The 24,645-nt window shown below is 32.8% G+C and overlaps 2 protein-coding genes and 1 pseudogene across 4 annotated transcripts; 2 read left to right on the top strand and 1 right to left on the bottom strand.

The window, feature by feature from the left end:
* Nucleotides 1-1,512: 1,512 nt before the first annotated feature.
* LOC137919509 (piggyBac transposable element-derived protein 4-like) lies at nt 1,513-3,237 on the top strand (annotated as a pseudogene).
* Nucleotides 3,238-4,197: 960 nt separating this feature from the next.
* On the bottom strand, nt 4,198-11,433 carry LOC137919548 (uncharacterized). Of its 2 annotated transcripts, none has more exons than XM_068762643.1 (8): nt 11,344-11,433; nt 11,154-11,254; nt 8,906-10,352; nt 8,605-8,833; nt 8,371-8,529; nt 7,964-8,296; nt 7,737-7,889; nt 4,198-7,367 (listed from the first exon to the last, which is right to left on the bottom strand). In XM_068762643.1, exons 2-8 carry the CDS (start codon nt 11,186-11,188, stop codon nt 7,237-7,239), a joined length of 2,487 nt encoding a protein of 828 aa, XP_068618744.1. In that variant the 5' UTR covers nt 11,189-11,254; nt 11,344-11,433; the 3' UTR covers nt 4,198-7,236. The 2 variants fall into 2 exon arrangements, with proteins under 2 accessions (XP_068618744.1, XP_068618745.1); XM_068762644.1 differs by having other exon boundaries at nt 8,906-10,346.
* Nucleotides 11,434-11,992: 559 nt separating this feature from the next.
* anchor (integral membrane protein GPR155 homolog anchor) lies at nt 11,993-23,532 on the top strand. 2 transcript variants are annotated; one of them, XM_068762208.1, is made up of 15 exons: nt 11,993-12,075; nt 12,247-12,341; nt 12,532-12,821; nt 13,256-13,428; nt 13,699-13,820; nt 13,909-14,074; nt 14,347-14,574; nt 15,423-15,575; nt 16,070-16,241; nt 17,946-18,110; nt 20,163-20,298; nt 21,245-21,431; nt 21,900-22,075; nt 22,416-22,541; nt 22,929-23,532. In XM_068762208.1, exons 2-15 carry the CDS (start codon nt 12,262-12,264, stop codon nt 23,119-23,121), a joined length of 2,367 nt encoding a protein of 788 aa, XP_068618309.1. In that variant the 5' UTR covers nt 11,993-12,075; nt 12,247-12,261; the 3' UTR covers nt 23,122-23,532. The 2 variants fall into 2 exon arrangements, with proteins under 2 accessions (XP_068618309.1, XP_068618308.1); XM_068762207.1 differs by having other exon boundaries at nt 13,121-13,428.
* The last annotated feature ends 1,113 nt before the right edge of the window (nt 23,533-24,645 follow it).

Raw genomic sequence — 24,645 nt, 5'->3', positions numbered from 1 at the left:
TCGATTGTTTCTTTTTTGTTTTCATTTGATTTTCACCTTTCATAACTTTACCTCCCTTCTGTTGCATTATCATTTGATCATCGGCTTTTCAATTTGAATCGAAATTTCAAATGCACTGAATAAAAACACTATTTTGATGCTGACAGATTAGGCTTTCGGAAATTATTTTTTTATACATATAGTCCGAATCAATTTAGAAAAAATACTTTGTACATTTTGTAAGCTTAAGTCGATTTAGTTGCAAGCAAGAGTAGATACAAGTGTAGTCGGAGTTTTTTCCGCCAATTCTCCCAGTGCCCACGCTTTTCAACGTGGTAGTAGTGCTATTAACCATGCAATAGCAACCGATCAAGCGTTCCGACCTCTCAGGCGCCTTTGCGTCGGAATACTAAACGGGTATTATCAAGGAGTGACAGCCTAAGCCGCGGTCCCCTCATGAGGGACCTCGAGCCTAATCCTCTGGTGCGTCAGTCAAAGCGATATAAGAGCTCGGTAGCCTCCTAATCCGGTGAAATAGAAGAATGTAGCGGCCCAAGCCTAGTCTCCTCCGGAAGCCCTCAAGCTTCGCTACCTTAAGATGTATTAGGCTAGGCGCCTTCTACCCCCAACCACCTCAAACCCGCGAAATCAGAAAATGCCGTTTGATTAGTAGTGAAAAAGCGCTATTTTTATGAAAAAGATATCAAAGCAGGCACAAGTGCACCAAGATACTATTCTTGAGAAGGTACCTGAGCCCCTTAACAACACCACGTTCAATAACCAAGAACAGTCCTTTCAACAAGAGTCGGGTCATAACGCTCGATCCATCTTGTTTAGACGAACGTTCCGGATTTTATCAGAGCTAAAGACTGACATCTAGTCTGATCTTAATCCACTGGATTCTGACTTATGTTCAGTTTTAGAGAGTAATGTCTTAACGCCATAATAATTTGCAGTCCCTAAAACAAACCATACAATAGGCAGTGCAGAATTTTCCAGAGTGCGTGCTGCTATTGATACTAGCCTAACGTTTAAAGGAGTAACTAAGAAAGGGACTAATATATAGCTACTTCCGCTATGCAGTAGTAGTCATGCAATGAAGCGCACCGCCCGCCAGCCCGCTGACCCTTTCTTAGTTAGGAAGGACTTCGGCAAGGTAACGCTTGAATCTATTAGATGTTTAAAGAAATGTATTGCAGCCAATGGAGGCCACTTCGAATAAGCTATATTTTAACACGTTAAACACCGATAGAAAAAAATTAAAAATCGTAAAAATACATATAATATAATTCAATTCTGTACATGGGTTACATAGTTACAGTCAAATACATAGCTGAGGTCACCGGTGCACTCCATGGCGCACAAATACTGAAAATATATTTTCCAGTATCAGGCGCCGCGCCGGCCACCCGCTACACCAGTAGTGCGCTCGCGCTTACGGTGATAGAACGTTTGTTACTAGTTCAATTACGTTCCTACTATCTTAGCTGTCATCATTTTCTTATTGAATAGTTAATGTGCGAGCTTTTAGATATGGATTTAGCTATGGAGGACTTCGAATTTACCCAGAATGAATGGAAGCAAATCAACGCGTTAGAAATTTCTTTTTCGAACGCTTCTATGAACAATGACTCTCTCCTAGAATCGGATATTGAACCCATTCAAATACCGAAAAAGAAAAGACGTTTAGTTATCGCGAGTGATAGTGACAGTGAGTCGGCTGAAAATTTTGTTGCCGCCAATATATCACAAAATGACCGATTTCCCCAAAAAGGGTCGAGGCCAAAAAGACGACAGCCATCAGTGATTCTTTTCACCGAGCTTGAGGGTATGAAACTCTCATATTCTAATTTTCTGAAAGAAGCTGGCCTTGACCAGTATTATGATCTATTGGTGCCTGAAGAAATTCTTGAAATGATTGCTAAGCAGACAAATTTGTTTACAAGTCAAAACATCACAGCCAGGCAAACAAAGCCTGGATCAAGGTCTCATTCATGGAAGCCCACAAACAAGACAAATAAAATAGTTTCTTGAGCTGGTCTTGTTTATGGGCGTAGTAAAGCTGCAGAAATTAGCTTATTATTGGAGCAAAGACAAGATACTTGGACAAACTTTTCCATCCACCGTTATGAGTAGGAACCGCTTCGAGTTACTACTGCAATACCTACACTTTAGCGACAATTTATCTGCCGACAGAAACAATCGTATTGCCAAAATAAGACCTTTAATCGATGCTCTCAATGTTAATTTTCAGAAATATTATTGGCCTAAAGAAGATGTTTGTGTGGATGAAAGCCAAGTATCTTTCAGAGCTCGAATAATATTCAGGCAATACAATAAAAGTAAGCGACACAAGTATGGCATGAAGCTATTTAAGTTATGTACTGTTCCCGGATATACTTGCAAACTTAATTTGTATAGTGGGAAAAACATTGACTCAATAAATACTACGCCAAAAAATGTGGTGATGGCGCTATGTGAAAATATATTTGACAAAGGTCACACGCTAGCAACTGATAATTAGTACACTAGCTTGGAACTGGCTTATCGGTTAATGGAGAAGCGAACCCATTTAATTGGCACATTGCGAAAAAACAGAAGAGGATTGCCTAAGGCTGTTTTGATTCGAAACTGCAAAAAGGTGAAACAATGGCTATGGAGAATGAAGATGGAGTAACAGTGCTTAAATGGAAAGATAAGAGGGACGTGCTTATGCTGTCGACAAAGCATTCCGACAAAATTGCTGTGGTGGTGGAAAAAGGCAAACAGATTCGTAAACCAAAAGTTATTTTGGATTATAATAAATCGAAAGGGTCTGTACATCATGACATGAGTGACTAGATGGGTGCCTATTCTTCGCCATTGCGGAAAACCGTAAAATGGTATAGAAAATTGGCAATAAAACTACTTCTAAATACGGCAGTTGTAAATGCTTGGGTCATGTACAATGAAAATAAGCAGAGCAAATCTTTAACTGTTGACTTTAGGAGGGCTCTCGTAGATTATTTGACTCGGCCAGCAGATTCCCAAGAAATAATTATCAATGAAAGACCTAAAAGACTCAAGCATGTTCTAAAATCAAAGGAAGGAAAAGTAAGAGACTCGCGTCGTTTTTGCGTGCAATGTTATAAAGATACAGTACAGGAATTTGGTCGTAAAGTAGCTAAGAATAAAGCTAAAAAAGTGAGTACGTACTGTGTGCAATGTAAGGGGGAGCCTCACTTTTGTCTAAAATGTTTCAATTATGTCTATCGCTAATATGTTGATGCTATAAAAAGGTTTCTTATCTCATCTTTTACAGCATGTTTTGTCAAATATTATGGGTAATTATTTATATTTTTAAAGGTTGTTTGTAATTATGGTCACTAATGAGAACTTATTTTATTTTTCAGTAAAACTGATTGTATAGTTTGTTTCGTTAAAAAATAAAGACTGCTAATTTTAGTTTAAATAATAAAGACCAATCGAATTATATATCCTGAATTTTTATCTTGGTTACTTTTTTCGCTATCTTTCAATTTTTTCAATTCCTCACAATGTATGTTTGTCCCACTGCGCAGTATAGTTCTACAGCGCTGTGCCGGTCACGGAGTACGAATAAAGTAACAGTCAGTATGGCTGGCAACGAGAAAAAGTAGTTTGAATGTGACTATACGTTGAGGTCACCGGTGACCCCCATGGCGCAATGGTAGAGGAAGGGTGAGGTCACCGGTGACCCCCATGGCGTTTGACGTATTAATGGTTTTATACAAACGTATTAAACACAGTAATAGTAATAAATGTTAGGTACAATAAAAAATATTTTTCACACTCTACAAAACCAAACCCAGCCAATCTAAACCGAACTCTGCCCCTGACGTGTCAAATATAGGTTTCAAAATTATTAAAAAAGAAGTTTAAAGAAAACAAAAAAAATTGAGTTTCAAAAAATTAAACATGTGACCTTTTATGAAGTTAAAACGCTTGTTAATACGTTTGATTTGATAAATTTTCGTACCCTGGGACAAGTAATATTGGATTTATTAACGTAATTAAGACCAACAATGGATTGAACCAGATCTTTGGACAGTGTGGTCTATTTTGCCCTGCCTTATTCATACCACAATTTCTAATAGCCTGTATTATTCAAATATCGCATAGCAAACGCCAAACAAATAGTTGTAAACAGGAAGAACAAGGAAGTTTGTTTCATTGAAGGTACCTAAAATAAAACCAATATTTATTTATACATTAATTTATTAATCGGAATTTAATACTGTATTACATAGAAGAAATGCACTTCTCAGAAACATTCAGAAGACTTCCCTTTGGGACAGTTTTATACGGAGCCTCTGTTCTCTCAATTTATTTGAATAAATATAAACTATGTACTTCTCCCGTTAATCAATATTTATGAAGATCTGCATTGCCACATACTTAAAAATCTATGTATATTTTTCACAAACTCCCAATTTTGAAAACCATTCTTAGTGCTTTGTGAAAGCATGGACTTGCCATCGATTAAGTGAAACTGGTTGATAAATAAAATTTAGCAAAGTAACAACAAATAATAATAAAAAAAACTCTTAATTGATAATACTGTCGCTGCCGCGTATTTTGTCAACAACATTTTTCATCACATTAAATGAAAGAAGAACTGAACATGTTTTGAATGACGTAATATAATTTTCAATTTCGGTGACCGCTTAGAAAGGCATTTTGACACATATCCAACATAGTGAATAATAAATTTTGGAAAAAAAAAACACACAGCACGAGAATGCTATTAATATAAATACAAACACCTTAATTCATTCAGTCAAAGTGGAACATGTATAAAATATTCAATTAGAAATAATTATAATCAGTCTTGTTTAGAGAAAAGTTTCATAATGCGTTGAAACGACGTCTCGATATATTTATTATCACAATACAATATGTCAGATATGATGTCATTCCTTCCCTTGGACGTAACTAGTATATAAATCGCCTGCTACGCTACTTAGTGTTATTATCACAGTTGTTTAGTAGAGGTGGGTGCAGTACTTTGTACATAATACAGGAGCTACCTGTGATCCTGACACGCTCGCCGGTCTAATACGCATAGCAGCTGCCGCCTACTGCCCTAATACTACGCATCGGGTTTTACGGTCAATTCAAAACGAAACAACACGGTTGTCCACGATCTTCCGGAGGGCAGGCTAGCAATAGGAAATCATCTTTTAGATGAAGTTATGCAAATATACACATTCTTCGGCTTAAAATGTACATAAATAAGGAAGCAAACCTCGCAGGGCATTTCTTTTGTAGTGCGAGATTCACAAACACGTTGGTCACCCCTCATAACCACCGAGACCCGCTGCTCTAATACATCGCGCCCGAGATGCAGACAAACGCGGGGTTCTTAGATAATAACCTTTACGTCCCTTTGAACTGGTATAATTTTGTCACCTTGCGGCAAACTGACAACTAAATTGAATAACAATAAAATATTAAATCTTACATCTATCATATTATATTATATCTGTGAACGACTTGCAAGCTTTGTTGTCACAAACATTCGTGAAATTCGTTCAAATAGTCAAAAAATATATTTTTGTCTAGTAAAACACGTTCCGTGCACGAGGAGTGCTCCTATGTATTACAACAATTGACCAACGCAACGACAGGTTATAGTAATGAAATATCACAGATTTTTACTCTTTGGACAGTAATGGGCTTCTAAACAAAACAACATAAAACCTTTGTCTACTTTGTACCAATTGAATGTCTCTCTGTTATAGCCCTTAGAACCCCTTTACGTACAAAGAAACTCCAGTTATTAACTAGACAAACGTGTGAAATTACGTTGTGTAAAAATAATCGAAAAACAAATATGAAGAAAACACTTATTTTGCTAAGAAAACAAAATAACCAATGCTTGATTATTTATAACGCTCAAGTTACTAATCTCCCTAAGTTAAATGCAATGTATTATTTACATCCATACTACATTTTTGCGAATGACAGAATCAATTTCTAAAGCATTCAAAGACCGGATGATGAACCCATGTCATATTGACACAAGACTAAATACCTCCTAGGTACAATACTCAAGTTTAAGATCTAATCGTAATAAAAATAACTTTGAAATCAGTGACTTTAAAATGTCATTGACATCTTTTTCACATAAGAAAAATATTCACAATTTTATCTGGCAATACAGATTTTATGTTTATGAAATATTTAAAAGCATTTAAATTTTTCTAATACTAAGTTGTCCCACAAGTTTCACTGGTAAAGATTAACAGTAAAATAATTTATATAAAATATATCTGCCATTTGAAGCCCTTCCTCCTTCCCTTAATTTGTATCTCATCTTCTACATGTTTCGTGCATTTCGTACATCATACAGACATTTAGAAAACGAAAGGCACCCGGGATTACAGATAAGGGTACCGACACCAACTACTCTAACAAATATAATGATTAAAATCTAAGGTGGAAATAACACGTGTTTGGCCGTATAATCCCACCATATATAAATTTTAGCTTTTCACTGTTGACCATTATAATAGACAAATTCCGTTGTAAAAAACAAAACATTAAAGACCAAAAAATGTAAATTCTGGAATTTAAATACCTGGTCTCACTGAAATATCAGTTCAAATTATTCAATGTTTACTATAATTCATTTTTTACTCATATATTCCTTAAAATTTAAAAATCAAATTGGCATTACATGTATATATTCAAAAAGATATGGTCAACAGTTAAGCCATGTCTTATTAAATCTAACACACTTAGTAGACATATATAATTACTATTAATGGATCTGAAAGAGAATTCAAAAGAGTAAAATCTTTTGCGCTAGAAGTGCAAATCATATGTAGCTCTTAAATTTCAGCATGAGACTAAATTTAACTTGTTACACATATCAAACAAATACCATATTAACTTTTTTTTTGGGTATTAATTTGAAAGCTTTCAATCAGATCTACAGCACAATATAACTGAAATAAAGAATAAAAAGAAAATATTCAAAATAGTAAGTAAAGACATATTTCTTTCTATATTAATAATTTAAAACCATTAAGATAATTTTAGACATTGAGTAACTTCACTAAGTACAATATCCAAATCTTAATTTTTGAAAACATTAAGAGAGCTCAATATTATATTCAACTTCTAGAAAAAAATATATCTTTAAGGTAACACACTAGAACCTGCAGAACATTACTGGCTCTGGCCAGAATTCAATTCAGGGTTGCAGTTCATCAGTGTGTGCATCAGGACAAATTACTGTTGAATAGGGGCTGCGTAGACCAATGGCCCAGGGGGTAAATGGGGATAAGCAACACCAGCTCCAACTGCAGCTTGATAACCGCAAGGCCCAGCTCCTCCAACGCCGCCTCCATAGAATTTTCCACCTAAATTTTAAATAACAATTATATAAACTTTATAGCAGAATTTGAATTAATAATATAAAAAATATAAAAAGCTATTTAACTTTCTTCCATTTCATTAGTTTTTCATAGGATTACTTAAATTACAAAAGCATATTCTGTAAAAGATGTATAAATTTTTATTTGCTATGAATTATACCAAATAAAGATTGATTTGATGTAAGAATTAAAATAAGATGTTACACTTGAAACAAAACATGCATATTTTATCATTCATAACTTTTATAAGTTATGAATTGACAGAAAGCACTTGTAGCACTGTATCAAACTTTTCAATTTTTCTTTTATAACAAAACTTACTAATTTTGATAATAGAATAATTATTTCACTAACCAAGCATGTCCTGATGATGTGGGTGCATTTGAGGGTAATGGGCAGGAGTTGCAAAATGGGGTGGTGGTGATCCATATGAAGATCCTGATCCTCCAGACTTATTTCCTCCATTGGAATTATTGTTACGATATTGTTGTCCATTATTGCGAGAATCTGAAAAAAGCAGATTTATTTAAAACCTTGACCATAAAGAATACAATTAATTATAAAAATGGTATAATACATACTGGCAAATTGTCTCTGGCCATATCCATTTTGGTTGTTGTAGTTACCTTGGTATCCATTATTATAACCACCTTGGTAATTACCCATTGATTCAAAAACATTGGGACTAGGGAATGGGACCTGTTTCTGATAATTATTCTGCCTATAACCTCCCTGATTATTCTGGTTTTGATTAGTGAATCGAGGAGCTTGTTGATTTGTGTTGCGGTTTTGATAATTATTTTGATTCTCCTCATTAGTGGCATTAGCCATTTTATTGTTCCATTGGTTACTCTGTTGGCGAGGAGAGCTTGAACCACTATTATTTTCTTTTCTTTGTTGCCATCGGTTGCGACCTTAAAATTAAAATATTATTTGTAATTGATTTCCTTATATATAAATATATATTTCGTAAGTGTTATATAATTACCTGAACTGTTATTATTGTTTCTGGCCATGTCATTTAGTTTAGCTGGAGGGTTTTGTCCAGTTTCACGCAAAACAGCAACGAGGCCACGGGCTTGGCGAGCATCGCCACTCGTAAAGAAAGTATAAGCTGTACCAGACTGCTGACAGCGACCAGTACGACCTGTATGAAAAAATATATTATTTTCACTATGTTATAAATCGTACATAAAAAACAATGTTAACAAATTAAACTTACCAATTCTGTGAATGTAATCTTCAGAAGAATTTGGATAATCAAAGTTTACAACAAATTTAACATCCTCGACGTCTAAACCACGCGCAGCTACGTCGGTAGCAATTAGGATAGTAGTGGAGCCATTTCGGAATTCAGTCAAAACAGCATCACGTTCTGGTTGAGACTTGTCACCATGGATGGCTAGCGCCTTGTGTCCATTTCGACGTACTGCGCGTGCAATATCGTCGACCTAAACAAAGTACAGAAAAATTAATAATCATTGCATTACAAATATTATTACAGGTAATTAAGAATATCTCACCTTTTTCTTTGTTTCCACAAAAACAATTACTTTATTGTCCTTTTCAGAAGAAATCTCTTTCAACAGATTTGTAAGTTTCATTTCCTTTTCATGTTCTTCACATACTTCAACAATTTGTTTGATGTTGTTATTCGCAGAAAGATTCAGTGAGCCAATGTTGACTTTAATATAATCATTCAAAAAGTCTTCAGCTAGAGCTTGTATTTCTTTAGGCCATGTTGCAGACCACATTAGAACTTGGCGATCAGGCCGAATTTGTTCAATGATTTTACGTATCTGTGGTTCAAAACCCATGTCTAGCATTCTATCAGCTTCATCCAAAACTAAATATGTGCATCGCCGCAAATTAGTTGCACCCCGTTCAAGAAAATCAATTAAACGTCCTGGTGTGGCAATAACAATCTCTACTCCTCTTTCTAAATCCCTAGCCTGTGGACCCTTTGGCGAACCACCAAAAATGCATGTATTTCTGATACAACCATTAGCACTGTAAGCTTGCGCAACAGATTGTATTTGTTGGGCCAACTCTCTTGTGGGAGCCAGAATGAGTGCTATAGGACCATCACCACGTTGGATTCGTTGCTGATGCATAATGTGGACTGCAGCTGGAAGCATGTAAGCTAATGTTTTTCCTGATCCAGTAGAGGCTATTCCTACCATATCCCGGCCAGATAAAGCAATCGGCCATCCTTGTGCTTGAATCCCAGTTGGTTCTTCCCACCCTTGTTCTTTAATTGTATTCAATATGTGATCAGGAAAATTTCCTTCATCAAATATTTGGTTAGGGCGAGGCACATTGTTACCACTCACAGTAATTTCTCTGGTAGCACGGTATATTTGAACCTCATCTTCAGTACGTGCTTCAACATCAGCATGTGGTTTGTAGAAATCCTTCATTATTGGCCCAAGTTTTGATAAATCCCACATTGGTTTAACCAAGCTATCTCCAGGATGTTTCGCTTTCATGCTTTGAAGTTTACGTCCCTTAAATTCAAGGGACTGCTGTTGATTTTGACCCATAGTAGGGCTATAAGATTTCCGGGGACCAAAGTTTTGTTGATTAGGGTTACCTTGATTCATGTTAAAACTTTTGGGACCATAATTATTTTTTTGGAAACTTTGTTGCTTTGGCCCTCCAAAATCATTTTGCCCGTTGAAGAATTGATTGCCACCTGTAGCTTTCTCTCCCTCAAATTCATTCTTATTTTGTTGCTGATTGTTAAAATTGTTTCTTGGCCGATATTCCTTTGGTCCTCCAAAATCATTTTGATTTTCATTTTTATGGTTATTAAAATCATTTCTCATTCCATTAAAATCAGATCTCGGTCTAAAGTTCTTATTGGCCATTCCACGAGGGTTAAAATTTTTTGGCCCTCCAAAGTCAGGAAGGCCATTAAAAAAAGGCATTTTACCGAATTGTTCATTCCGGTCAAGTCGAGGTCTGAAACTATAATATATTTGTAAAAACAAATCTTTTTTTGTTTAATTACATAAAAACAAAATTTTAACTTTCACTTTTAAACCTACTCTGCCACTTCAAATTCTAAGTTTATTTGCTAATAAGAAATCGCACTATTAGTTTTATACTTTATTTTTAAATACATTTAATAATATACTATCCTAATGAATAGCCTCAATTAAATAAAAAAAAATATAACAAATACCCCCCATATTACCGAAGTTGCTTAAATATTTGTATTTTAGTTTCAAAAAATTATCATTTATACAAAAAAATTGGCGTGCATGTCTTATACGAAATATTGAAATAAAAGTCCATGTTAAGTCTAAAAACAGGATAAAAATTGATTTACTAAGTATATGACAGTGATTAACCAGAAAAATTACAAAACATCTCAAATGGACAAGACGATACTTCAAGTAATGATATAGATTTCCATATTATGTAAGTTTAAATCAATACAAGCTACATATCCTTGTGTTTGATAAAGAGAACATGTATTGATTTTATCTTCCGTTTGGAACATGCGCATTCGACACATCAAGAGAAACTTTAGACAATGGTAAAAATTTAACGTTAAAGAATATATTATATATTTATATGTTAGCATTAAAATATCAAGCGACATTTCTACCCCTGAACGACATAAATGCAGCCATTAGATATCAGCTGTGCAAAACATTTCACAAAATGGCGGCTTCCAATGCGATCAATACTTAAAGACAATGTGATGCGGCCATATTGGCAAGTTTGGTTGCTTTATATGGGAAATGAGATGATGATACTTACATTGGGTGCTGATTGTGGAAACCGTTGAACTGCATTTTGGCGTTTTCGTTGCGAAGAAAGTAGGCGCCCACCTACGTGGTAGTGAACGCTTGAATAAGTATCTGGAACGATAGATCCAATTTATCATATACAAGTAAAGTTAATAATTTATATACATACATTGGTTTGTAACGACAAAAATCAAACTTACCTCTCAATTAAGAGAGAATTTAAAAGGAAATTTTTTAAATTCTCATATACCCCTTTCGACTGACCCGGCGAACGAACAACTCGATAATGGACGATTTTAATAATGGCTACCGGAAACGGAACTGGATTGCCAGTAAAAATATTAAGTTAAAATTTTTAAAGTAATACGAAAATTCTTGTCTTTTCAAAAAAATTTATGAATTTAGTATATTTTAAAGTTGTTATACTCAATTCCAAACTCTTGGTAATATTATTAATAGGTCGTTAACAAATCTTTATGATAACTATAAATACAAAACTTTTGTTCTGGTTGTGTATCTTCGATTTATTTAATTGCATAAAATATTATTAATTACAAATAACATAGTGATCAAACATGTCATTCACAACTATGCCGATTTTCCTACTTTCATTAGATTTAAAATAATCATAACTTATCTGATTATTTTCAGGTAACAAGACTAATAAATAGAGCATTAGAAAAAAATAATAATAAAATGTCGAAACTTTACTTTAAATATCGTATGTTATTCGTGAATATGTTTGTTTTGTGATACAATTATCAATGTACAATCAATAAAGTTATGTATAATATATGTATGTACATAAATTATTTGAATGTTCAGTACAGCCGTTTGTGGTCGATTTATGTCAAAGTTACGATTTTACATACAGTGCTCGGATGTGGACTATTGTAGTAAAGTATCAATGATCAATTTAAATATTTTCCTAGGTAAGAACTATTCAGTATTTGTTTTGCATTCTCCAGTTTTTTTTTAATGTAAAATAACAATTGTCTACAATATTTTGGATTTATAAAAAAAATAGCAGTTTATGTTATAATTTTGTTGAGATTCGTTCGATTAATATGAATATTCAGATATATTTTTATTTCTTGTTATAGTGTAAAAGTACGAAAATGCAGTTAGATGTAGCAGAAGCAGCTTCTGACAGGCTGTACCCGGCATTGTTTCAATGTTTTACTATTATATTAAGTGGGTAAGTCGTCTAGAATTTATAGCTATTTTATTTACAGTTATGTTGATAAATGAAAGAATATAACTTTCTTTTATTTCATATTTCTGACTAGATCCACAAGCAGTTCTTATAAAATAAACTTTAAAATTTACACATATGTTACAAATTTAGTGTACAGTGTATTTCTTTAAAAAAAAAATATTTTTTTTAGGTATATTGCTGGCAGACTCAATGTGGTTTCAAAGTCAGAATCAAAAGGAATTGCAACATTTGTGGGTACTTTTGCATTGCCATCCCTCATATTTTTATCTCTAGCTCAATTGGATTTCAGTATAGTTAATTGGACTTTTCTATTTTCAATGTTATTGGCCAAAGGAATTGTTTTCTTAGGTGTTGTGGTGGTAACAATTTTAGTTTCCAAGCCTATGAATTTAGGTCAAGCTGGAATGTTTGCAATATTTTGTACACAGAGCAATGACTTTGCTTTAGGATATCCAATTAGTAAGTTAATATTTTTTAATATATTATTTATACTACTTAAAAAAATCAAGGATAAAATTTCAAATTAAAATATGTAACCGTACCTATAAGTTTAATCTGAAAAATAAGTATTTATTTAATACTCTTTATTGTACATCTAAAAAAAAATATATAGCTACAATGTCCAAAATAAGTATAATGGGTGGTCTTATCACTCAAAGCTATTTTCAAAAGATAAGTATAAATATATGAAATTATATTTTTTTGTGTCAGTTAAAATTAAATCTGTTGCCATTTTTTGAATATCATTTTTTTTTCAGTAAATGCAATCTATGAAAAAACACATCCTGAATATGCTATATATCTTTATTTGATGGCGCCCATATCTCTTGCTATATTAAATCCATTTGCTTTCATATTATTGGAGATCAATAAGCAGAAACAAATTTCTACAGTTCCTTTAGAAAGTGTACAAATTCAGAAGAAATACATAACAAAAATAAAGATGCTACTTCAAATTTTTAAAGGAATAGTATTAAATCCAATATTAGTAATGACAGTACTTGGTATAATCGGTAATATTATTTTTAAGCATAAACTGTCTATTTATATTGAAGGCCTTTTAGAGGTAAGAAATTTAAACATTTCATCAATAATCCATTTATCGTTAAAATATCAAGAATCTAATGGTTTCATTAATGATTTTTTAAAAATACTAAAACAGTTTTCAAAATTGCTGTTTATGTAGTTATATGTAATTAACAATAAGCTATTGATGAATTGTGCTCTTGTTTTACTAATATGTAATATACATTGAAAAATGTTTTAAGCAACTTTCAATTTTATATCAATTTTTATTCTTAAAAAATATTATTTGAATCAATATTTTTACTTTAAGGTGTATGGTCAATCATTTACTGCTGCTGCTCTCTTCTTGTTAGGATTACGAATGGTTGGTCAAGTGCATCGACTGAGAGGGCCAGCATTAATTGTTCCATGTGTACTAATCATGGTTAAATTGTAAGTACAACCAACGGCTGTTGTACTTATTTTAAATTTGTTTATATATATTATTTAATTAAAGAAAGGCTGATTGTTTTTTATTCAGAATAATACTTCCCGTGGTTATGAGAGAATGTGTCACTGCACTAAATGCTGGTGTTAACCAAACTGAAACATCATCCCTGTCAACTTATGCTTTCCTTTATGGGACTATACCAACAGCACCTGCCGTGTTTGTGTTTTCGAATTTATATCAGTTGGAAATGGATTTGGTATGTATTATAAGCTTTTGTTATTTGTTAGCCAGTAGACACAGCAAGGATAGGCACACCTCTAGATGGACCGACGACTTAGTTAAGGTTGCGGGAAGGCTCTGGAGGGGACAGCTCAAGATAGGTAATTGTGGCAGTCCTTTGGGAAAGCCTATGCTTTGCAATGGGTGTCTATCCGTTGATATCATATATTACCTGTATTCTCTAGAAAACAAGATGTCACAAATCTATATAGACAACAAATTTTAAAATAACTAAATATTCAATTTTAGGTTGCTTCATCTATGGTTATTTGTACTTTCCTATCTGCCCCTATAACATTCCTGTCTGCTCAAGTTATAACATTAAATGCAGACTTTGCTGATCAATTGAAAAAGTTTGGTTTTGACTTATCAATCATTGCAATATTTGCCGCCATCTGGATATTTATAGTTTTTACTGTCACAAAGAAGTACAAACGAATGCCACATAGGATTTCATTCTGTCTGAATATTACACAGGTAAGTGTTTTTATAGCAAATAATATTTCATACTTGTTGGTGCCTGGTATCATTGTTTATTTACAAATTTCCGACTGTAAGTAAAGATGATTTGTCTCCTGTGGTTCTGTTAGCTAAATACAATACCAATGGATATTCTTAGTCTCTAGCAAATTAGCATATTTTTTATTATGTGTTCCCAATTATGTTACCAATTTGTAATGCTTTATCTTAGTGTTTCCCTACCTTTTTTGTGTCATGTCCTACTTACGACATTCTTAAATTTTTACGCCTCAAAAGAAATTGAAAGAAAGGATTAAAAGCTTGTCAAGTCCATTTTCTCCACTGTGAGGCTTTAGAAAACACTGCTTTATCTCATTAGCAAGTAATTTAACCATTTGTGGTAAATATAGGAATCATAGTCCTAGTTGCTCTAATCGGCATATCCTCTCATGCAAAATTTACAACTATACTGAATTAGTGCACAACATATCTCAATGAGCTAAGAATGGTTCACATCTTCAAATTTTACTTTTCTTAATACTCCAGTCTTCTGTACGTTTTTGATTATTTAGAAAAAAAACAGACTCATTCTTTGAGTTATTTAGATTCCTCTAAACTTCTCATATACCTGAAGACTTAGCAAGCTTTTCTGATGAAACTGTAAAAGCCAAAACGGCTAACAGCGCGCATCAATATTCGAATTTTTTGAACTAATTTTTGTGTAATCTGTGATTAAGAGTTTTCTAGTTGTGGTTCCCCGTATTGATGACTAGTACAGACTGGCCCAGTATTATAAATATATAATAAAATAAATATATATAAATAAATCATAGTTATTTCTATCCTAATAAATTAAAATATTTCAGATATTGCTAGCTGTAAGTGTATTATGGGGAGGACCACTTGGTAATTATCCACCATCATGGCAGTACACATTGCAACAAGGTTTGCAGATTTTCAGCACTTACTCCTGTTTATTGTGGACTTGCATGTTGTCTGTCGGACTACTAACATTGGAGGTATTTATAGTAACAATTGTTTTATTATCTCCCCAAATTATATATTTTGGTTTTAATTTGTTTTTTCTTGCTAAACATTTACATTAACAAAAACTTATCTAGATGTCAGAAGATGTAAATAAATACTGACTTTTTAAAAAAATTATTTAATTCAACTTGAATGTATAAGTGTACATAGAGATCAGAAAATTAATAACAAGTAATAATAATACGATGTAAAAGAAACACAACGCTTCTATTTACTGTTTATTAACCTATGCTTTGATTAGAATAAGTCATGAGCATGTAATTTTCGATCCAATTTTATCTCTTCTGAATGATTGTGACAAATTATTATTGATCAGTCTATCACAATTCCTGGTATAATAGCGAATCATGAAATAAATATAAAAGACTCAAAACAATTATGATCATTTTCTATAGATGGGCTTCAGTCTCAATGCCTTGATACCTGCCTGAGAATATTAACAAATTATGGGTTTTTGTATACACAGAGTCGGGGGCCATGTTTCGTGTTAACACTATGGCCAGTGTTGGCGTTCGTTGCTTGGGGCGCGCCAGCTGTGATGGTAATCATTCTCTTAGCGACCAAACCTGCTAGTGGAATAATAGAGAGCAATTCTACTGATGTAATACGTTTATGTCTGCTCGTATTCAGCTTAACAGGTATGTATGGTTAAATATCAGGTGAATAAGTTTATCATATATAAACTGTGTCGGAAAATTTCTCTTTCTGTATCACACACTAAAAGTTCATTAAATATTTTTACTCCTACATCCTACTCCATTCTACATTATTTTTCTTCTGTCTGTAGAGTAATAGCAGGGTTCAACAATACTGTTCGTCTCTGGTTTTAACCTTGCTTCCACAATCGTACACTTGATATCAATCATCAAATTTTACTCTCTTCTTAGTACTTTGTAAATTATGTATTATATATAAGCCAAAATTTTACTTTTTGTTTAAAAAGTAAATAACAAAAACATGAATATTTAAAAAAATGTAACACTTGATAAGAAAAAGTTAACTAATCCTTCATGATTCTTAGCATATAGATATATTATAAAATTGCACAAGATGTTTAAGACCTTTCTTTTGTTTGCTTTTAAATCTTAAATTAAAAGCGTAAATGAACTTCACCCATTACAAAGTTAAAATGATTTATATACATGATTGAAATAATGTACAGATCAAAAATTATTAAGGCACTTTTCTGCAAATAAGCATTCCGAGCCAGTAAGTGTATGTAAATAAATGCCTACTTCAATAAAGATGTTTTGCATTTAAAAATCTTTATTGAATTTTTTCTTCAAATCGATATTTTGTGTTTAAGAATTAGTTGAATATATCTATATGATTCCGTAATAAACAATGGTTTTGGCATTCCTGTGTAAAATTTTGACTTACACTTTTACTTTTCTATTACCAATAGTACATACCAACTAGTGTGTTGTTTAAATAATTTTATTCTAGAGTTAAATATGAAGTAGTGTCTCACAAAAAGACGAAAGATAGAGAACTACTTTCAGATAGGATGTTGAACGTTTATATAATTCTAGATACAGCTTTCTTGCTAAAGTGAAAAGCACGTTATCTCCTGTTTAGTTTGCGCATTGATTTCTTGTAAGCCCTGTGCCCCATTTATAACTATGTATCTATAGATTTGATTTATAACTCATGTCAATAATACTTAGTCAACTTAACAATAATTTTATGTACATTTACATCATTTCAACAGGACGTCCATTGCTGGACAATGGCCTCCCCCAAATATTTCCAAAGGAACTGTTAGAAGTGCCACCATCCATTGTCATCCGACGGCCATAACAATGTCTGTCCACCTGGTGGATTCGTACGCTATCCTATGCTGCGCTTGCCAGTCTATGGTTTCCATTTTAGTACCCTGAGCAGCCACCTGTTCCGTATCAGTTTCGGCCTGCTAACTGCTATCTCAATTTGTCAATCCACTGGGCAATATTGATTAATTTGGCGTGTCTACAGAAGTCATTACTTTTTCGTTCTTTTGTATATTCTTACTAACTAGCATTTATAATTCTTATAGACATTCTCCATTTATAAGTCTATTTAACACTTAATAATATTGTGTTTAATAATGATTACCGATATCTATGTTTAGTAAATATAAAATACAATCGTCAAGAGGAAGTACAGAATTACAATGTTAACATAGATTAATTACATAAGTGAATAAAGAAGATAGATGTAGTTTTTTATTAATTATAACATTGCACGAGAATTACAGTCATATGTAGAATAACAATGACAAAACGCTATTAACATTGAAAAGAAAAAAATATAGTATAAGAATTGAAAATAAGTTGTAAATTAAACATAGTATTTTATTTCAGTAACATCAGGCTGTTTGATATTATATATAAGATTCCGTCGACGTAGCGCACATTTTGCTGCGCTGTCCGACGATCTAATCTCGGAGTCCAGTCCGCCAGATGAATCCACTAGCCTTGTTGACAATGCAGAACCCACGTCGCATACGCAATCTGTTTCCAATATGGGTAAGTGTTTAATTGTTGACGTTATTTACAGATAATATAAAATCTCTATATAGTCACCCCACCGAATAAACCTGTAACCGCAAAAATAAATTAAGGGAGAGACAAAAAACGGAATTTCTTTAATAAATTTCGTTATATTTAACCTACAAGAGTAATTTATACACCAAATCAAAAACTTTTTTTTCTGCATATATATTTGATTTCTCTTTATATATTGTTGAAGTTATTTGAGTTATTACAGAAAATAGATTTTAGTGTAATTAAATTTATATGTCTTTACGATGTTATTTGAGCTAAATATGATATTGACCGTCATCAATAAGGTTGCAATACGATATTTATGTGTACATTTTTGCCAACTCTTACGCCGCAGTAGTATTTTACAGTTTTTTTCGAGTTACATTAGCTTAGTTTGTGATCGATTTCTAAAATAGATTATGGTAATAAGACGTCACCATATGTATATTTATAAAAAGGTGCAAAAATAGCCAGTTATATGGGTATTATCTACTGGAAAGTTATCGAACATTTTTGCCGCGAATAATATTATATTCGCTCTTACGTTTCTACTTACGAAAATTCCTTTTCCTTTGTTTTAGATTAGAAAAATCACTTGGTGAAATACTACCTGTAGATGCCGAATTTGGCAGAAACAGAATAGGCCCGCAATACAATAATACAGGTTTATTCGGTGGGGGCAAAGATACGTGTAAAAGCGATATAACATATGTCATATATAAACACTAGTTTATTGATTAAAGACTAACAAACAAAACGAATCTTTTTGCTACCTTTTTGTCGACGCCTATTGCCATCTGTCATAAAAGAGCGGCATAAAATTTAAAATAAAGGAAGCAAAGTTAACAATATTTAGCCTCATTCTACTTAAACATAAGAAAGTTCGACTACTGTAATGACTTATCGCAATATCTCTAAATCAATAAAACCTTAGAGCCTTTCAATTTAGTGTATTCCTTGCGCAGAGTAGAAGTCAGCTAAGAAATTACAATAGATTGAAGGAATATCCATTAAAAAAACTAGTGGCGGTTTTCTGTATAACTTGTTGTATTATATTTATTCAATCAATTGCTACGATAAGGCTAACTTAAAAAAAAGAAAATTCTGATTTAAAATTCCCGTGAGTTATAAGAAGGATCAACTTTTAATATTGCACCGTTTAATGCCCTACTTTTTTTATTTATGCTCACCAAGGAATAGATGATCATGGTAAATATATATTCAATTTACTTTATGTTAGTTTTCTTAATTGGTTTGCGGAAGTTTACTGGGGCGATGTTCGCAAACGGCTTAACATAGAAAAACTTTAATGCAATTATATCTACAATCCTTTTCCTCTGTACATTCTAGTATATACATAATTATTGAATAAGTCTTTTACATGTTAAATAAAATTTTATAATATTCACATCTATATTCTTTTCCATTTTAGTTTTATTGTATTATAATGCAAATTAATAATGTCATTTCCTTAATTTGTTTATCAAAAATTATTCCACAAGGGGTAAGAAAACTAAACTAAGTTTTAAATTTTATATTATTTACAGAACTGTGTAGGGTCCGTGTGTATGTATATGAAATAAAAATATGGACCTTCCTTTGTTTAGGTTTTAATATAAAAATAAAAGTATATTATTAAATAAATTTTATTCAAGCATTCAAGTGATTTTAGCTTAATAAAATGTGTACTTACGTAGAACTTGGTTGGTTGACTTATTTATATGATTGATAATATATAGTCATTTATATGATCGATTTATACATCAAGCATGGCATGCAGCTGATGAGTTTCTGGTCGGCTCTTTTCAGTAAATGGGCATTCAGAGCAGATGGTGGTAGCTTGACACTTATAATGTTAAAAAATTGATTTAAAACTGCATGCATATGCGTACTTGAATAAACGTTATGAATTTATCTTTAATTTATTGTATAAGTTGTATTTTTAATATAGTGTAAGATTAATATAAATAGACACAGATATTCAATAAAGAATTTAGCGTAATTTTTTGAGGAGTTTATTGAATTTGTCTATAGGTTGTTACGGAGCAATTACAGCTACACCATCTCCCAATAAAAACCTTAACGGCTGTTGTTCCAATGATTCCAACTGCGCAGGGGGAATATTGAATTCAGAATCCCGTGACATGGAGGACATGGTTAATAACGGACGGTGAGTGGAAATAATAAATTATCTTGTGAACAGGTGTGTAATACCAGAATGAAAAATGCCTAATTAAGTCAGATTGGTGAAGAGGGAGAGTGTGATTGCTGAAGGCCAAAGCTACTAAGATAGCTAAGATACCCTTAATCGCGGGCGAAGCCCCAACAACTATGCCTGGCCCCTCTCCTACAATGCGATGGAGGCACCAGAAGAAAGTTTAATTTTTATGAATATAATTTTTTAGTAAAATATTATATTTAAAAAAAATAATATTATCGGCAAAGCCAGAGAATATTTGTAGATAATCCTAGTCATTTTTTTAACGTTTATATTTTACATACATTGAAATTTACTTCTACCTGTTAAAATGTCTCTTAATATCTGATATATATCAGCGGGCTGGCGGGCGGTGCACTTCATTGCACGACTACTGCTACGTAGCGGAAGTAGTATATTAGTCCTTTTCTTACTTAGGATGGACTTCCGCAAAGTAACGCCTGAATCTATTAGATATATAAAATGTCTCTTTTGATTTAAATCGTTTTTAAAAAAATATATTTCTGAGAAATTATTTCTATTTTGTTTAACGTATTATTCTCGCCTAATTGTGGCAAGCTAGCTGAATTGGAATCTTCATTAAAATAGTTAATTATGAAACCTTACAGCCAGCTTATGCAATATTAGCCGCATGATGGCCAGCAAATACTTGTGAAATTGTAGTAAGCAGTGGCCTGAGCCGAGGCTCCCCACAGACACCACGAGCTTCGCTATCTTAAGGACTTTTAGGCTAGGCGTCCTTTGCGCCCTGCCTACGCGCACTCACGTAATCTGTTCAATAAAACGCTTTTTGAGAAGTATTGTCAATAAGGTTAAAAAAAAGCAGCGCTGCTTTAAGTGCGACCTTATCACAACAACACCGTACTACATCAGTATGTAAGTAATATACTTTGCGTAGGGATTGTGCGTGCCCACCATTGTTGCAGCATCGGTGCGGCATACGAGGTTCCTGCCATTACCTCAACGAATTGGAGCAGGCGGCCGACCAATTAGGCCTGCTGCCGCCCGAGCAGACGCGTGGCCGTGGCGGACAGCTGCTGCGACACACCGTCCTCATCATCGCCTACAGCCTCAGCATGTTCATTGTCAGTTCACCTTCTTTGGCTTTATTTGCAACAGTTTCTATTAATTAAAGGAAATCAAGACACTCGAACAGTTTATATAGTAGTGGGCAAGCCAGAACAGATGGTCGCTGGGGTCTCAAAGCTCTGGAGCAGACCGACAGGCGCAGCGTATAAAAACGCTGCGTGTATGCCGCATCAATCCGCTATTATATCTTTGCGAGAGGTCTATGTTCAGCAGTAGACCTCCTACGGTTGAAATAATGATGATAATGAACAATTTATTTCAGTTATACCAGTGGGACATGACTGGGAAAATTCCTGATCATTTTGTCTTTATCTCAAATGTAGATTTTTTTAGTGACTCCGGTGGATCTATCAAATAGATGGCTCAGATAGCCTGTTTCTGGAGCACAACAATGAAATCCACGACAGCAGCATTGCCCACGGCAATAGACCCTATGATATTTTCATTTTAATTCCTTGTTTCAGGGTATAACTTACACAACATGGCGTGTGTTGAGGAAGGATGAAAGTGGAGTATTCATCGAGATAGAATTTTTTGATATCGCTGTGAACAATGGACAATCTCTAATCATGTTTGCTCTTTTCGGACTCAATCCTCAAGAGATATTCGTACCGTTCCTCCGGTTCCTGAAGAATAAATGGTAATCAATTGGAATAATTTTAGTTCATATAGTTTTGTGGATCGAAATTAGTTTTTATTATGTTCAGAAGTCATAATAAGATTTGAACATTTGATTTTGTTAGGGATTTTCATTCATATAGTGGTTGAATCTTGATGTTATACTTGTAGTGTTTTTAGATGAGCTATTTTTTAATAAAAAGTATGCCCGTGAAGCATGTGATAGTTTTATCTATTTGCTATGGAAAATAATTATCAAAAACCGATTAATATTTTATCATAATATATTATTACAACATTATTTATGTAATTAATGACATTTTGTCAATATTTTTAAATTATTTCTCATTTATATATTACAGGCATGGTGGTACTACAGTGAGGCTACCGCCTGTTGAGGAACTCAGCTTCGAAACTAAACACGTTTGTGAACAATTCATTGATCATCATCTTACTCGCTGTCAAGAAGCTATTGCCAAGGATGTTAGGTAATCACCATAATTTTAGCCACAGAGCGACTAGTTCTGGACGTTGCCCACTCCTTTTCCCATAGATTATGTTTAACTTAATTTTTTTCGAAACTTACATAGTAAGGGAAATACTTTATATAAATCTACGAAATAGACAAATATAATTTGTGATTATGACATTACAAATTATATCCGTATTTGTATTTGGCCTGCCCCCAACGATCGCAAAGATGACCAGTCTTACGCTAAACTATGGCTACCTAGTGGCGGCCTATCGAAGCCTTCTCTACCGGCTTGTGGTCGCCACTCGAGAACTTTTCGTGGCCAACGGCCGTTGGTTGCGCGAGCGACGTGCCCCACCCACTTACTTTATACTCTCTGTAAAACCATATATTTTCTTTACAGATGGAGAATGCGCACGTATCGTGGCGTGTTTAGAGGCACTTCCCTGGTCAGTTGGCTTATTAATTCTGGACTAGCAAACGATGAATTCGAAGCGGTCGCATACGGACGCCACCTACTTGACGGCAGACTTATTTCTCACGTCAATAATACTTACCACTTTACAAACAGCCCTCTTTTGTATACATTTAACTAACGGCGAAGGCTTCTTATATATTGGTTTAATAATAAAAAGAGACTATGCAACGACAAAGGAAACGATGAATCAAAAAAATTAAAAAATCAAAAAGGAAACTGAGCACATATTACGGGCACAAAATTATAAAAAAAAAAAAAAACAAAATAATGACTCTTCTCAATTGTAAAAAAATGTAATACAAAAAAAATATTAGAATGCGTATTTTATATATGCGGTATATTAAAAATATATGATTTGAGTTCTTTTTTTATTTGTTACATTTAAGATTTATTGCGATAAATGAATGCACATTTATCAATATATTAAAATTAATATTTAAAAAGTTGTTTTAACCTAAAATTATGTAAACAGTGAGTAGTTTATATGCGATTTTTTCTTCAAATTCGCTATATTGTATACAAAAATGTATCACCCATATCTCTTTGGAAAACTATACTATGTAATATGTAGAAGTAGAACACTAACATAGGTTTTTGAAGAAAAACATACATATTTGAATTGTATAGTAAAATGCTTTAAAATTAAAACTTAAAGACAGTTTAATAATAAAGAAAGTTAAAATAAATATATCTGTTTGCATCTCTTATGATTTACGTAACACCATATTAAATATATTTATGATATAAAATATATTTATTGTTGGATAGGTGCTCTAATAATATATTTATAAATGACTGATTTTTTGTTGAATTCTAGTCACATTTTAATCATACATAAACATAAATGTTAATCATGTATGTATCAGTGTATAAACACATTGATACTAACAAGTCAAATGTATATTTTAAAAATGTACTCTGATGAGTTCTTTTTATAAGTTTTATTATATATATATATATACACATACATATATATGTGTATATTGCTGTAATGACTAAATTCTATTTGCATTGTTGTTTATTTTTCACATGAATGTGTTTTTTATATATTTAGGTATATTAATCTATTTTTATTACTATTTATTGTTGACAACTTGATTCAAATTGATTAATTTTACTATTTTAAAATAATCTTTAAGTGTAATTTGTTTTATTTATATGTAAAGATTACTTAAAAATTCATTTAAAATAATACATGTTTTAATAACTTTTGTCACATAGAATATCTGAGTAGTAAGAACATCAAAAAATTAACGCAAGAGCTGAGGTATACAATAGGACATATTTTTAACTCTTGTTTTGTATCTTTAATATGAAAACGCAATTATAGAGCCTAAAACTTGAAGTAAATTTACATGTTTAACATTTTTGTAAACCAGAAAAACACGTTAGGTCGTTAATTTTAAACTCGACTTGCAACTATTTGTATTAATATTAATGTTTTTCCAACCGGAGGTGCTTCTTGATGTCTCGTACTATATTTTATTAGTTATGTATAGTCTGTTACCGTTTTAGTCTTTATTTTGCGTCTTTAATTACAAATGCTGGATAAATTTGTATTAAAGTTAAGTCTGCTAAACTGGTAAATCTAAAGTATGTACAGATAAACTATAATTTCTTAAAAGGAACAATTAGGCCTGTA

This window comes from Battus philenor, unplaced genomic scaffold (assembly GCF_028537555.1).
Source record: "Battus philenor isolate CCGP_79_NKW_IND1 unplaced genomic scaffold, ilBatPhil1.0.hap1 SCAF_16, whole genome shotgun sequence".
Classification (NCBI taxonomy): domain Eukaryota; kingdom Metazoa; phylum Arthropoda; class Insecta; order Lepidoptera; family Papilionidae; genus Battus; species Battus philenor.
Note: the sequence above shows the minus strand (reverse complement) of the source record. Positions and strands in the feature narration are given on the sequence as shown.

What these genes read in the sequence shown, in the direction of transcription:
- anchor (XM_068762207.1), top strand. Translation starts at nt 12,262, where the DNA reads ATGCAGTTAGATGTAGCAGAAGCAGCTTCTGACAGGCTGTACCCGGCA. An exon ending in TCTGTCTGAATATTACACAG is followed by an intron (nt 14,575 to 15,422) that starts GTAAGTGTTTTT and finishes AAAATATTTCAG; the next exon opens with ATATTGCTAGCTGTAAGTGT. An exon ending in GCAATCTGTTTCCAATATGG is followed by an intron (nt 18,111 to 20,162) that starts GTAAGTGTTTAA and finishes ATTTGTCTATAG; the next exon opens with GTTGTTACGGAGCAATTACA.
- LOC137919548 (XM_068762643.1), bottom strand. Translation starts at nt 11,188, where the DNA reads ATGCAGTTCAACGGTTTCCACAATCAGCACCCAAT. An exon ending in TTCCACAATCAGCACCCAAT is followed by an intron (nt 10,353 to 11,153) that starts GTAAGTATCATC and finishes AATATATTATAG; the next exon opens with TTTCAGACCTCGACTTGACC. An exon ending in AGATTACATTCACAGAATTG is followed by an intron (nt 8,530 to 8,604) that starts GTAAGTTTAATT and finishes TTTTTCATACAG; the next exon opens with GTCGTACTGGTCGCTGTCAG.